The sequence below is a fragment of the Martes martes genome, assembly GCF_963455335.1.
Source record: "Martes martes genome assembly, chromosome: 3".
Classification (NCBI taxonomy): Eukaryota; Metazoa; Chordata; class Mammalia; order Carnivora; family Mustelidae; genus Martes; species Martes martes.
The window spans coordinates 184972645-184987456 of NC_137890.1; the positions used below are offsets into that span (position 1 = coordinate 184972645).

A 14812-nucleotide genomic window follows, 5' to 3' on the forward strand; every position below is an offset into this window, starting at 1 on the left:
TTTCATTCTTAAGAAGTAAAAATCTTGGCTTTTATTGGTAGAGAGACACTGAAAAATAGTGACAAAGATTCTTCGTTTGACCAAATTTTTTAATCAGTCTTTTAAATTTTCTCTATGGCCCATCTGTGCACTTCCTTGTAAAATCCAGTTTTAGCAAGAACCCTGCTAGGTCAGTTTAACCCGAAACCCCCGATATCTGATCACCCCTCATATCTGATTGGGTTCCCCATCGTCCAACCACCCCCCCCCCCCGCCCCCGCCAGGTGATGTCTGATCGCCCTGGCCCGTCTTCATAAAGAACCCTGGTAGGTCAGTTTAGCCAGAACTGCCCTTATTCCTGATGTTTCCTCTTAGTGATTTTCTGTCTACTGATCCCCAACTCTGCTCTTTGGCAGGGTGTTGCCATGTGTTGATGCGGTATTTGGAGTTGAGTCCGGTCCCTCTCCCCCGTCATAAAATCCCATTGCGGGGGTCCCTATGCCTATTGCGATGGTCCTGGATAAGGTCTAAGGTCTGTCTTACCGTCTTCAAAGAGAACTTAACAACTTAAGGGGTGTCTTTAGTCTTAGAGGTAGCCTATAGACTGTATCTGGTTTTCAGATAGGCTTTGTTTGGCATTTGTTGTGCTTTGCAAATGGAATTAATTGCCAGTCCTTCAAAAATAGGCACTATCATGTAGTAATCCAGATTTTCCACTTTCTTGAGAAAACATCTGAAGAAATGACAGTATGAGAAAGACAAAAACTGGACAAGGCGAGGTAGCGGCCACTTTCTTTAGACTGGCAGGATTTCTCTCACTCCCCTCGTATCTCTGCAGTTGGCTTCTCTGCCTTTTGTTCTCTACCTGGAGGTGTAGGCAGTCGCCTTTGCAGTTGCTTCATTATGGTTTTCTAAGGAGTTGGTACTTCATGGTATCACTGCATGTCCTTAAGGAAATTTCCCCAGTCCCTGTTTTTTTTTTTTTTAAACATCTTTTTTTTTTTTTAAATAAAGATTTTATTTATTTATTTGACAGAATGAGAGAGAGGGAGAGCATGAAAGGAGAGAGGGTCAGGGGGAGAAGCAGATACCCTGCTGAGCAGGGATCCTGATGTGGGACTCGATCCTGGGATTCCAGGATCATGACCTGAGCTGAAGGCAGTCGCTTAACCAACTGGGCCACCCAGGTGCCCCACAGTCCCTGTTTTTAAACATATTAATTTATAAGGATCTGAGAACTCATATGAAAAAGGACATACTATGTACAATCTTAAAGGAACATGGAGTGACATTATGCTGATTCTTACTGCACCAACTCATATAGTTTTTTGGAGCTCTGACAACGCTTAATTGTGTGCATAATTATGACTGGATCTGTGCATAGTTTTCTTATTAATGATGTGATGTAGATCTATTTCTTTTTTTTTTTTTTTAAAGATTTTATTTATTTATTTGACAGAGAGAGATCACAAGTAGGCAGAGAGGCAGGCAGAGAGAGGGAGAGGGGAGCAGGCTCTCTGCTGAGCAGAGTCTGATGCGGGACTCGATCCCAGGACCCTGAGATCATGACCTGAGCCGAAGGCAGCGGCTCAACCCACTGAGCCACCCAGGCGCCCCAGATCTATTTCTTTTTTAAAATTTTTAAAGGATTTTATTTGGGAGCATCTGGGTGGCTGAGTCGGTTAAACGCTTGCCTTCGGCTCAGGTCATGATCCCAGGGTCCTAGGATCGAGCCCCACGTCTGGGTTTCTGCTCAGCAGGGAGCCTGCTTCTCCCTCTCCCCATGCTGTGCTCTCTTTCTCTCCCTCTCTCTGTCAAATAAATGAATAAAGTCTTTAAAAAAATAGATTTTATTTGTTTGTTAGAGAGAGACATAAGCGTCTGGGAGGGGCAGAGGGACAAGCAGATTCCCTGCTGAGCAGGGAGACTGACGGGGTATGGGGGGCAGGGGTGGTTGATCCTAGGACCCTGAGATCATGACCTGAACCAAAGTCAGACGCTTAACTGACAGAGCCCCCCAGGTACCCTTATTTAGATATATTTTAAGAAAGTGTAATTAAACCACCGAAGAGTGGAAATACCTAGATTTTGGGAAGTTAGCTTTTAATCAAAGCATGCATGCTATAAATGTATGGTTCTATTTTTTTTTCAAGTAGAAAAAGAAAGGGATAAACTTTTACTTCTTAAGTACTTGAAAACATAATTTGATATTTGAATTTGCCTTTATTTTGGCTGATTTAAAAAGGAATTAAACAAAAGTGAACCAAGTGTCTAGTAGATGCCAAATATTTCTGTCTATAAAGTACAACTTTACTCCAGACACAGTGCATGGCTCCTCTCCTTCTTTCAGTAAGGGAATCATAATAGTAATTCCTGCCGTATGGAAACTGTGTTACATCACCTTTTGAAGGCTCTCAACCATTTGCTTGGTTTAGTTTTAAGATTGTATACCTTAAAGTTTAATTAATACAATGACTGAGAAATGTTTGCATTTAGAGGATAAGATTAAAATAATTTCTTCTCCTTGAACCTTGTGGAGGAAAGGTGAATACTACTAAACAAATTACATTGAAGGGATTAAATTAGAAATTGAGCCTTTAAACAAGTCTAAGATAAATTCTACTTATTTGGGGGTTCATAGGAAAGTTAAGCATTCATTTTGTTTTTTTTTAAGCAAAGTAGGAATGTATGTATGTCTGAATCTAAGGTGATCCCAAGACTCTAACACTTATTTTCCCAGTCAGAAGTTTTGAATATGTAAAAATCCAAGAACATCTGGAGAAAATATTCAGATATTTACCAACATTTTAATTAACAATTAATTGACATCTACATATGTATTTTAAAATCATATAGTACATAAAATATTAATTAGAAATACTATTTTTCTCTGCTTTTAAAGTTCATTTACTGATTTTATTCAAATTCTTCACTGGTGTCTCTGTCATTACAAATCCCCGTGTGTGGAGTCATTTACCCAGTTTTCTAGGACACGCCATTTCTGCTCAAGTTGTTTTTGAGACTTTGAACTTTTGATACAAATATGATTCTGCCATTGTAAACATTATGCCAAGCTATGGGATCATTTGCATAATAGTGGGACAGCTATTTTTAAAATTTATCCTATATAGGTGACTACTTTTGATCTCTTGTTCTTTAAAGTAATCTTAATAGGCTTTTACATGATTATATCCAGCATTTGCAATTGTAAGAAATAATTACTAAATCTGCTTGAAATTTTTGCTCAAAAGAACAGATTTTGTTGGGGCACCTGGATGGTTCAGTTGGCTAAGGGTCAGATTCTTCATTTCAGCTCGGGTCATGATCTCAGGGTCATGAGACGGAGCCCCAGCATCAGGCTCTGTGCTCAGCTCAGTCTGCTTAAGAATCCCTTCCTTCTCCCTCGGCCGCTCCCCCTCCCACTCTTTCTCTCTCTCTCTCTCTCTCTCTCTCTCTCTCTCTCAAATAAATAAATATTTTTTAAAATACCAGATTTTGTTAAATTTCATCTGTAAGGGTTTAAAACTAGTAATGATGAAGGTTATTTCAGCCTAGTACGTTTTCTCCAAGCCAACCTTTGTTTTACATAATAATGTGATGCTGAGATTTAGATAAAAATATGACTATGAGGGGCACCTGAGTGGCTCGGTCAGTTAAGCATCTGCCTTCGGCTTGGGTCCTGATCCCAGGGTCCTGGGATCGAGCCCCGCATCAGCTCTGTGCTTGGCAGGGAGTCAGTTTCTCCCTCTGCCCCTCACTGGTAGCAAGCTGCTCATGCTTGTTCTCTCTGAAATTAATAAACAAAATCTTAAAAAAAAAAAAAAAGAATTTAACTGTGAGGTGATTTGCTCTTCTCTGGGAAATATTCTTGGGAGTGGAAAAAAATGTGCCTCATTTTTGAACATATAAGATACTCACTTTCTTTTTCTTCTGCTTTTCCAGGTTATTCCTTAAATCTTTACTAGTAAAGTACAATAAAATGTAATAAGGCAGATATCCTGGGGAAGGGTAGGGGGAAGTCTTATTTCATGGAAAGTCAAGGCAATGTTATTAATATTATGAGTGAGTTTTTTTCTTATCCTAGTACATATCACTATTATTAACATACCTATTTCTTAAAGAAATATTCCTATAACAAAGATAACAAGTGAATAGATAAAAGGGCATACTACATGGTACACATTTTCTACGAATGTTCCCATAGTTGTATAATACTTACTTTGTGAGATTTTATTAGGAAGTAGCAGTTAATTTGGCAGGAGATGTTGTCCTTGTCATTTCCTGATAACCATGAACTACACCATTAACCACAAACTACAGAAGATGAGAACAGCTGGTGTTTTTATAACAGAGGGTGATGAGGGAGATGAGAGAGCTTGGGAATATGAGAGGATTAGAATTTATCATGCTTAATGGTTTCTGTCTTGGTTATTCAATATAATGCCCACTTTTAAGAATTTAAGAAAAATGAAGTAAATATTATTACTTTCATATCACCTATGAAAAAATCTAGTTTTGGAACATTTTGCAGGGAGGGATAACTCACTTTTACTCTGGGGCTTCCAGCTTTGTATGAAAAAAGCTTATGTCATTAATATACCAAAAATCGGATAAGTCAGTACTACGTATAGTAGCAATAAATTATACCAATGAAAATAATGATAAATTATCATTTTTATCTCTTAACAGTTGAAAGAGTGGAACGAGAAAACCTTTCAGACTATTGTGTTCTGGGCCAGCGTCCAATGCATTTACCAAATATGAACCAGCTGGCATCCTTGGGGAAAACCAACGAACAGTCTCCTCATAGCCAAATCCACCACAGTACTCCAATCCGAAACCAAGTGCCCGCATTACAGCCCATCATGAGCCCTGGTCTTCTTTCTCCCCAGCTCAGTCCACAACTTGTTAGGCAACAAATAGCCATGGCCCATCTGATAAACCAACAGATTGCTGTTAGCCGGCTCCTGGCTCACCAGCATCCTCAAGCCATCAACCAGCAGTTCCTGAACCATCCGCCCATTCCCAGAGCAGTTAAGCCAGAGCCAACCAACTCTTCCGTAGAAGTGTCTCCAGATATCTACCAGCAAGTCAGAGATGAGCTGAAGAGGGCAAGTGTGTCCCAAGCTGTCTTTGCAAGAGTGGCATTCAACCGCACACAGGTATGATTAGCATTGAACATGGCAATTGGTGGTCAAGAATAATACTAAGGACAGGATTGTGACATCTTTTTTATCCCTTTCAAAAAAATGTTTATGGATCTCAGAGCACTCAGGATTAACTAATAATCCTTAGTTTGGGAAATACTGTCATCATTGATCCGTATATGACCATAATTAACTAATTTCAGTAGGGTAATGAACATCTGTGAACCTACCACCCAACTCGGGACCCAGTGTTACCAGTGACTGGGGCCTTCGTGCTCCTCCCTTCCTTTATCTTCTCCATTGGCTTTTCCCCAGGTACAACCCCCATCTTGAATTTTGTGGTTATCATTCACTTGTTTTTTAAAAACTAGTTCTAAAACTATTTATGCGTAGGCAGTCTATTATTTGCCTCATTTTTTAACTTCATAAAAAGAGTATCATTAATGTCATAATTTCTGTAATTTTTTTAAAAAAACCTTGCAAAATATATAAGTTAAAGTTAAGATATTGATAAAATGGTAATGGATAGTTTACTCATATTTTTTGATGTTTTGGTAGAATTACATGTTAATGTAATACTAAAAGTTAAAAAAAAGATGAACAGTTTATTTATGTATGTCTTGTTTTATTGAGCCCCTCATCTCAGAGTTTCTGATTCCATAGTCTGGGGTAGTACTGGAAATGTGCATTTGTGTCCAGGTCCCAGATGATTCTGATGCCACTGGCCTGGGAGTCATACTTTGAAAACCACTGATTTAGTCCTTATATGAATAACAAAAAAATTAAAATGCTAATCTCAAGGAGCTAATGACCTGGTAATTGAAAAAAACGTATTTGGATGACGAAAGTAAAATGAGAAGTAATGTGAATAGTGTAGGAGAAGAATTGTGGTTGTAGTGGGTTGTAGCTCCATGAGGAGCTGGGGGTAAGGAGTCCTTACAGGAGGATGAATACAGTGCTTTTAAGAGAACAGCAGGTTGACGTTTGTCACCCTCCTAATTGCAAGGCAGGAAGCTAAGCTCTGTGCAGATGCAGAGATGAAAAAGAGTGTGGGCCAACACATTTGTAAACACCTGACTTGAGTATTAAGTTGCTGGAAAGTTAGACCTTGAAGGATAAATGGAATTTAACAGGAAAAGATGGAAAAGAAGGGTATTTTAGGCTAAAGGAATTAACGAGAAAAGTGCTGAGTCAGGCAAGTTTGGGAATAGTTGGTAGTTGATAGCAAAGCCAGATAATAAAACTTAAAAGGTGGAAACAGATCAAAAAATGTCGTAGGGCCATGCTAGGAACTTTGAACTTTAATAGGGCACTGGAAACCACTGAAAGTCTTATGTAGGAATATGCTGTGATCCAATAATCAGAATTGGATCTCATGATAGCAAGAGGGTAGCGATACCATTTAGAAAGCAGACGTGAGTGTCCAGCTGAAATGTGTAGAACTTTTGAACTAGGCTGGTGGTTGTCAAATAGAGTACAGAGTCAGGAAGCACTGTGGAATTAAAGTTGACAGAAAGTGTAACCACCATAATGCCAAGGTTTGAGCCTCGTGACTGAGAATAAATCTGTAATTACTTCAAGTATCGAGAACATTGAAAGAGATGGTTGGAGTAAGTTTAGAGTGATTATTTTGGATTAGGCTGTTTTGACCCTGAAGTGCTGGCAGATTTCTTAAGTGAAGGGATGCAGAAGTCATTGAAAATAGGAGTTTGGTGCTAAAAAGAGTCTTCAGGGCTGATGAAAGAGATTAGAAATTTATTGACAGAGCCTGAGATTTAAAGAGTTGGGAGAAAGTGGAGAAAAAACCATCACCACTCCTCTCCCCCGGAAAAGAGACAGAAGAAATGCCAGTAGAGGTGGGAGCAGGTGTCGATGGAAGGATAAGGAGGTAGTAGTGAGAGCACAGAGAACATGAGCAGAGTTTCCAGGAGACTTTCATGTGTGTAAAACTAAGACATCTGGGAGCAAGAAGCTTGAACCATGCCATGAGATTTGGTGACTGGTTGGGAGAGATCTTTGGCAAACTTAGAGTATAATTTCATTAGAGTGGAGAAGGCAGGAGCCAGAACTGAGGAGTTAAGGAGTGACTAACCGTTGACGATACAGAAGCAAGGGCTGCAAAGTACTCTTTCCAGGAGTTGGTGTTGAAAAGGAGGCCAGAAGTGTGTTGACAGTTTGAATGTGATGGGGCTTCAATCCGAGATCGAAGGAATTACCCAGTAGTTTGGGATCTCAGCTTAAGTTAACAGGCATGAACTAGTGATGGAACCAAGCACTGTGGTTTGGTAAGAGACTCCAGGAATGTTGGAACCAGGGGACTGGGAGAAGGGAAGAAGCACAGTGGGGTTGTTTGAGGTTTGGTGCTGACAGATTAGGTATGGCAGGAGACCAAGAGGGGGAAATCTCTTGCTCCCCTGACTCTTAGCTAATTTAGACACTCTATTTATTGACAGACTCAGTTGACATCTTTAAAAAACACGTTTGGAGGTTCACAGAGGTCTGCACATGTTCCAGATAGCACCCTATGACTTCTTTTTTTGACTGAAAGCACTCAAGCAGCATTTGTGCGTGTCCACAGTTATCTGAACTCGTGTTATGAAAATCTCCGGTTCTTTTGAGCAAGTCTGTTGTATGATATTGCTAAATGCAAAGTGGAAGGGTGCATCTTTTATTCTTTATTTTGCAGTGTGTGTGTGTGTGTGTGTGTGTGTGTGTGTGTTCTTTCATCTATCATTCATGTGCATGAATGGGCATTTCATAGCTAGCCAACATTTTATTGCCTGGTTATATATACAGTTCCTTTGGCTAAGGATAAAATTGAAAGCATGGTTGGATTTTAGAATCAAATACAGTATACATTTTATCCACATAGCACGAAGCCTTAGAGAGGACTCACAGAGAGACTAGACAAAAGACAGACCATGCTGGTGTGAGGGCATGCTCTGCCAGGGCCCTAGGATCTTGGAGGTCTGTCTTGTCCTGCACAGTCCTTTTTGTCTATTTTTATGGATTAATGATTTTTCTTTGGCAGTGCCATCGTTCAAGTGCCAAGTTATAAAAGGTCTAATTGAAGCATGGAACACATTTTATTATTTTCCTCCTGCCATTAAATTTGTAAGATGGCTACACCCAGAAAGGAACATTCACTTTCAATCAACATGAGTTTGAGTTCATGGGCCAGCCTTGAGGATATCAAATGGAAACTGCATAGGAATGTATGAGTATTTCCTTTTAAAATTCTGCTTTTAATTTGGGAAAGCTTTTCATTCCTCTGGGATCATAACCTGTTGTGTATAAAGCCCAACCTAATCAAGGTAGATGGTATTGACAGAATGACATAGTTTGAACTTAAGCCGGAGGTCAGCCGGCAGATTGTTTTTGCTGCATATACTGTAGTCACTAACAGCAAGGTTGGACAGCTGTGTTTCACCAGCAGAATCATTAAATGGAAAATATGGTGTACTATGCTCCATGAAACCAACCATGGATTTTCCAAACGTTAGGCTTTTTTGAGTGGAATCAGACATTGATGGGTGATATAATGATTTGCTAGCCATAATAAACACAAATTAACTTCATAGATAGAACATAAATGAACAGTTAATCCTTGGATAGAAAAGAATCTCAACATTTTTTTTCCTCAAAACAAACAGGATTAGAACCTCTCCTTTTAGATGGATACCCAAGGCCAGGATCAGTCTTGTACTTAGTTGCTTTACTGATAGGTCATATATCTTTAGTCCACTGAATATTTTCTTTTTTTTTTTTTTTTTTTAAGATTTTATTTATTTATTTGAGACAGAGAGAGAGCATATGCATACATGCATGAGCAGGAGGGGAGGGGCAGAGGCAGAGGGAGAAGCAGACTCCCCGCTGAATGGGAAACCCTATGAGGGGCTTGATTCTAGGACCCCGAGATCATGACCTGAGCTGAAGGCAGATGCTTAACCAACTGAGTCACCCAGGGCTCCCCCACTGAATATTTTCTAGAAATAGTTCATGATCTCTCTTATTCATTTATTACCAAATTCAGTAAAAGGCAACTGTATTTGTCACCCTGTAGTTCGCATTCCTTGTTTTGTGCTTAATGATTGGACCAGTAACAACTAGTAATTAGAGAGAGAGTGTGTATGTGTATAGAACAATATCACATGTATAACATTCATAAATGAAGCTAAAACTAAAAAATAGACATCAGGGACACCTGGGTGGCTCAGTCATTAAGCATCTGCCTTTGGCTCGGGTCATGATCCCAGGGTCCTGGGATGGAGTCCCTCATTGGGCTCCCCACTCTGCCGCAAGCCTGCTTCTCCTTCTCCCTCTCCCCCTGCTTGTGTTCCCTCTTTCACTGTGTCTCTCTCTGTCAAATAAAAGAAAAAAATCTTAAACAAATAAAAAATAAAGCAATAAAGCATCAGCCTAGTTTGTCATGTTTGAAACTTCCCGATGAAGAACTCAAATTCATAATAAACAACATTTGAAAACGCCACTTTTCCAAAAAGAAACTATTAATGAGTGTGTATATCTGATAACCTTTGCCCCTGTGAGTGTATCATCTGGTGAAATAAAATAGCACAACTGAGGGAATAGTGCTATATTTCCAAGAGCTTGCTTTAATACATTTTTATGTTAATCAGTGTGTCCTGAGATCCTGCGGTGCTAGGATATCACCTCTTCAGCCTGGGCTCGAGATGAGGGAGTTCTAGATGCAGGGTATAGCAGAACTTCATTGACTGTGCCGTGCGGATGCTAAAAGCCTGTTCTCGTCATTATGACCTTACGTAAAATATATTCTGAGCATCATCACTTTCTTCTTTATTAGTCTTTTGGAGGAAGAGGTTAACCCCACTTTTTGGGTCTCTGAGGATTTTATGACAAATGAGACATAAGATGTGTTCTGACCTGGTCATCAATTTTCAGGCAGTCCTGTGGTATATTTCTAAGTGTTTCTGTTACCTGTGGTCACAGAGTGAGGTGGTGTGGTCAGTACACCTGAGGAGGCTGAGGCAGACGACATGCCTGCTCTATTTTTGGCGTCCTAATTCCCACCTTCTGTCCCCCTACTTTGACTTCTAGAAGTTAGCAACTGCTAGTCAGCTTCTCATTCAAAGGACTTTCCTCAGGCTACTGGATTTTGCTTTCCTCACACTGGCAGAGAGCTGGAAATACTTACCCAATGTCTGACAGGTGCAGGAAGATATAAGTCCAGCCCCCCTGCCTCCAGTAGTAGGGACAGCCGGGAAGTGTGGCTTCTCTTCTAGAGCTGTCTGCAGAGAGGCTGAGGCTGGGACTGCCTGGTCTTCCTCCCTTCCCTGCCCCTCTCACTCCCTCACCAGTTTCCCTCAGAAACACTGCCTTAATAAATCACTTGCACAGGAATCTATCTCAGGATGTGCTTCTTATCCCAGATTATGGATCAGGGCCACTGCTAGTCTAAATCGGCTTTTGGGCCTATCGTGGGGTAGTAGGTTGAATGAAACTGATCTTCAATATTATGCCTCCTACCTTCCAAATCTAAAGTAAGACGTCACTATGGGAATAGTATAGATTTTTTACTGTACTACTTTCTCTTGAAAATATTGTCACTATTATTATTTTAAACATAATTCAGTGATACTGATATTGTCTAGATTTAATTATGGATAGTGAATGTGAGGGAGAAAAAAAGAAAGAGAAAAAGAGGGAATGAGACTGAAACAGACACTGGATTTGAAGCCCCGTGAGACCTTCCAAACTTAAACTAAAACTACCCTTACTGAGTCTGAGTGCTGAATTACGCGATGCATGTGAGTTTCAGAGTAGCTTTGCTCCCATGCGCGTCCTATCTCCAGTGCTCTGTCAGTGATGCAGATGGTGTTTGTAGGACTAATAATTTCGAAAAATAATAGGACCCGTGCTCTATCTAGGTTCTTTTCTCTTTTTCCCTTTCTTCCCTTTCTCCCTCCCTCTCTCCTTCCTTCCTTTTTTTTTTTTTTTTATGATTTTTACCTTCCTTTCTTTTGTGATTCATTTTCTCTTGCTTATTTCCTTAATTTATTTAGAGTTGGCCTACTCTCACTTTACTAGGCTTATGGACATTAAACAAGTTGCTTGCCTATTCACTGTGTTTACATTTGTGCTTTTTGACAGTTTGATTATGAATCCTAACTTTGAATGTTGTTTTGCCCTGTGTCATTTTGTGGACCTAAAAAAAAAAAAAAAAATCAGGGGCTTGTGACATTAGAAAATGTTTATGACCGTATTTTAAAAGACTTACTATTAGCAAGGAATGGTCGTGGGATGCCCACTGACCTATAACAAGGATGGTTTCATAAAATATGTAACTGACTCTTCCTTAATAGATTAACTATTCTCTAATTTATTTAAAAATCCAATGACCTACATATTCATATGCTCAGAAATGCCCCATTTACTAACATAGTTTCTCCTCTGAGACCTTCCATGTGAGTAAATCTGTTAAATGAAGTAGAGGAAGCTTTGAGCCAAACGAGGCTAAATCCATTGGAACGGATGCCCTGCCCCATGTGAATGGGAGCATTAGAATGTCAGGAAAGGGAAATTCGGTGTGACCAACGTCCCATCTCTGTATCACTCTCCCCTTTCCTTGATGGTAGAGGTCAGGAAATGCCCTTACAAAGGAATCAGCAGTAAGAACTTTCTACAGTTTGAAAATCAGACTTTTGCCACGTTCATTATTCATAGAATAGAGTTATTTTTCTTTTTCCTCTAGCAGATTACATCATAACTCAGAAAGTTCAGGTCCATTTTCTGTTTCAGGTAGTTCTCCTGAGCCAATTCTTAGAAACATGTTTTCAGTAGAAGCACAGATGTGTTTCACACAATGTGCTCTTCCGTAACAGTAGGCCCCTAATTTGGTATCTTGCTCCTTCTTCAGTTTGATGCAAAAGTCACCAAGTTACACAGTTTGCAAGCTTTTGTCAGACACCTTGCTTGAGATAATTGCTCATCGTGGTCTTATCTCATAGAGAAAAGGAGTTTAAAAATCCTTTGGGAAATCATTTGGTTGACCTGTCCTTATGGGACTATTTTTTATTTTTTATAAGACTTTGCAAAGAATCTGCTGTTTACTCATCAAAGCCACATCATTTGAAGAAACTTAAGGCCAGGGTCATAAATACAGTTTTATGAAGTGATTCAGCAACTGGAGAATGTTTTGAACAGATCGGAAAATTAGATTGAATATTGTATCAGGAAAGTTGGCAGTGGGGTCAATGGCTAGAAATGTACATGTCTGTGTGAAATGACATGGATTTTGCTTTTAAGGCTTTATCGGCACCATGTTTATAGTATATGCATGCCTATATTATTAAGGTCAAAAATGTCTAAGGACTTGCTAAACACTATATTTTGAAGTGGCACAGTTAGGAAGAGATATGTAGCAACAGTGTGAACATTTTAGCAACCGAAATATTTGGAAATCTGAACTTAAGTGCATTACCAGTCAATTTGGGGGAGAAGAAAGTCTTGTGTTTGATTTATACATATTGTTGGCCAAAGATAGGCTTGATTTAATTACACGTCCAGTTTATGTTTGTAGAAAACTTGACCTTCAAGATATTCAGAATTATTTCTCGGCCAACCTCTTGTCCCAGCCATCATTATTTCTTACTATGCAGTAGAGATACGGGCGCTCAGCCAGTCATCCAGGAATAGAACACAATGTAAACCCAGGGGTCTTGACTCCATGGTCCAGTGAGCTGGTTATAAAATGACAAGGAAACCTGTGAGAAAAAGGAAGTCCATCCACTGAAAGATGGCCTTTAAATATGAAATGCCGCAGATCAGGCATGAACATGTTATTGGGTTTTGAAGCAAATAATACAACCTCTTTTGATTTCAACATTAAATTAATAAAGTAGGAAAAGATGGCCCTGCTTGCTTCATAAAATAGGCAATCTTTCATTTCAGAGCCACTGGCTTGAATTCGAAGATTTAAAGATTGTAATAATATTAATATCTCTCAGGATAGCAGTGTCTCAGAGTTATTAGATGGCTTGAGGATGGCCCCTAGCTAGTGGTCTCACAGTAGTTCCTGTTGTACATGTAAGAACTATCATTAATTAGCACCTTTTGGACAATTCCAACGAAGAAGGATAGAGGAGATACTGGCTTTGTGTTCTGGGTAGAGAGAAGGTTGACTCAGTAACTGTCAAACATCTATAACCCTCTCCTCGCTCCTAAATCTATTTGGAAGAGAGAGTTTTGTGTAAAAGAATATATAAAGACACTCCCCCCTTCACAAAAGTGGCACCAAAGAATCAGGAAAGAAAGATGATAGTACCCTGTCCTGTCTAGGCCTATCCCTGACCAGTGTGCAAAGTTCTTAAAAATTAGTTACTGAAATAATTATAGAAAACTCCAGTTTCTCCATTTTAGCTTAAAAAAAAAAAGCTGCCTTCTGGGGATAGTTTTATAAGTTTTTGTCAATATTTTCTAACAAGGAGTGATCAACTCATTTCACACAGATATGGAATCTCTCTCTCCAATAAGGACTTTCTTTTATCTCCAGTGAGTGTATCTCAATATAGACCTGTATTTTCAGTGTAAAGGCCTATTTTAGTGTTTAGTTAGTCTCCTTCGATCCTGAGTGATGTTTACAATTAAAGTAGAATTTTTCTAGAAGAAATACAAGGACCACTAGCTTTACATCTCATTATTTATATACTTTTCCACCATTGTTTATTTAAAGTAATAAAAAAACACACAAGGAGTGTTCCTTTCATGGTCATTGATTGAAATGATGACCATTTGGCCTGGGGTTAAGTGCATGTTTGTTCAAATAAGGCAAATTAAATTTAAAGGCCAGAAATGCTGTGAGAAAAATATAACTGAATCAATTTGAAGTCAGTTGGAGATTACAAGGTTGTTTACATTCTGTCTACAAGATTTGTACCTAAAATTATCATTGTAGACTACAGCATTTACTTTCAGACTTCTCTGACTGCAGTACCCAGTGAGAAGTACTTTTTACATCACGAGCTGGTACAGACACTCACACATGTGCACATACGTATGTGTGTCTATCTTGAGCCCCATTTCATTTCCACCGTTTATTTATCTATATGTTTCTAAGGCAAAGTCTTCTTGAAGGAAAGAAAAAAAAAAGCCTTCATCAAATAATACTTGTATCATGTGTGAAGTACTCTGGTAATTTCCAATCTATTTAATTGCATTTCATTATAAAAAATAGTTATGATGTACTGAAATAATTCTATCATCCACTGATAATTGTGACCCATGTTGAAACAAAAATGCAAATGAAGGCTTTTCTTTAAATGACTACAGAGTTACTTAAGGAAGAAAAGTTGTTTTACTTTCCTGAAGTATAAAATGAATATCTTGGTTTAGTGATATGCTGGATATCCATGTGGTCCTTCTACTTTATATAATCAATCAAATTTTTCTTTACATTATCTTCAATCCCAAATAATTTTAAATATTCTCCTTTCTAAAATGCATTCTTTACATTTCCTGCCTTCTGTATGGGAAGGTGTTCAGTGAAATGTAAGTGGAGGGCCTTGAAAACTTGAAGTTGCAAATTCAGAATAAGAATTGTATTTTGGTATTAGTTCTGTATTTATTAATTCATTCATTTAACAAATATTTGTTAAGCATTCAGAGACTATGGTAGGCATTATAATGGAGGCTAACATTTATTGAACACG

At 38.9% G+C, this 14812-nt stretch overlaps 1 protein-coding gene across 2 annotated transcripts in view; it reads left to right on the forward strand.

Annotated features, from left to right (window-relative positions):
* The window catches only part of SATB2 (SATB homeobox 2), a gene marked incomplete at both ends in the record, with an annotated part of 184687 nt that overhangs the window by 108762 nt on the left and 61113 nt on the right, over positions 1-14812 (forward strand). For both annotated transcript variants that reach the window (XM_080799168.1, XM_080799167.1), the window contains one exon: positions 4669-5141. In XM_080799168.1, the coding sequence (XP_080655294.1) occupies positions 4669-5141 (473 nt within the window). The remainder of the gene's footprint in view (positions 1-4668; positions 5142-14812) is intronic.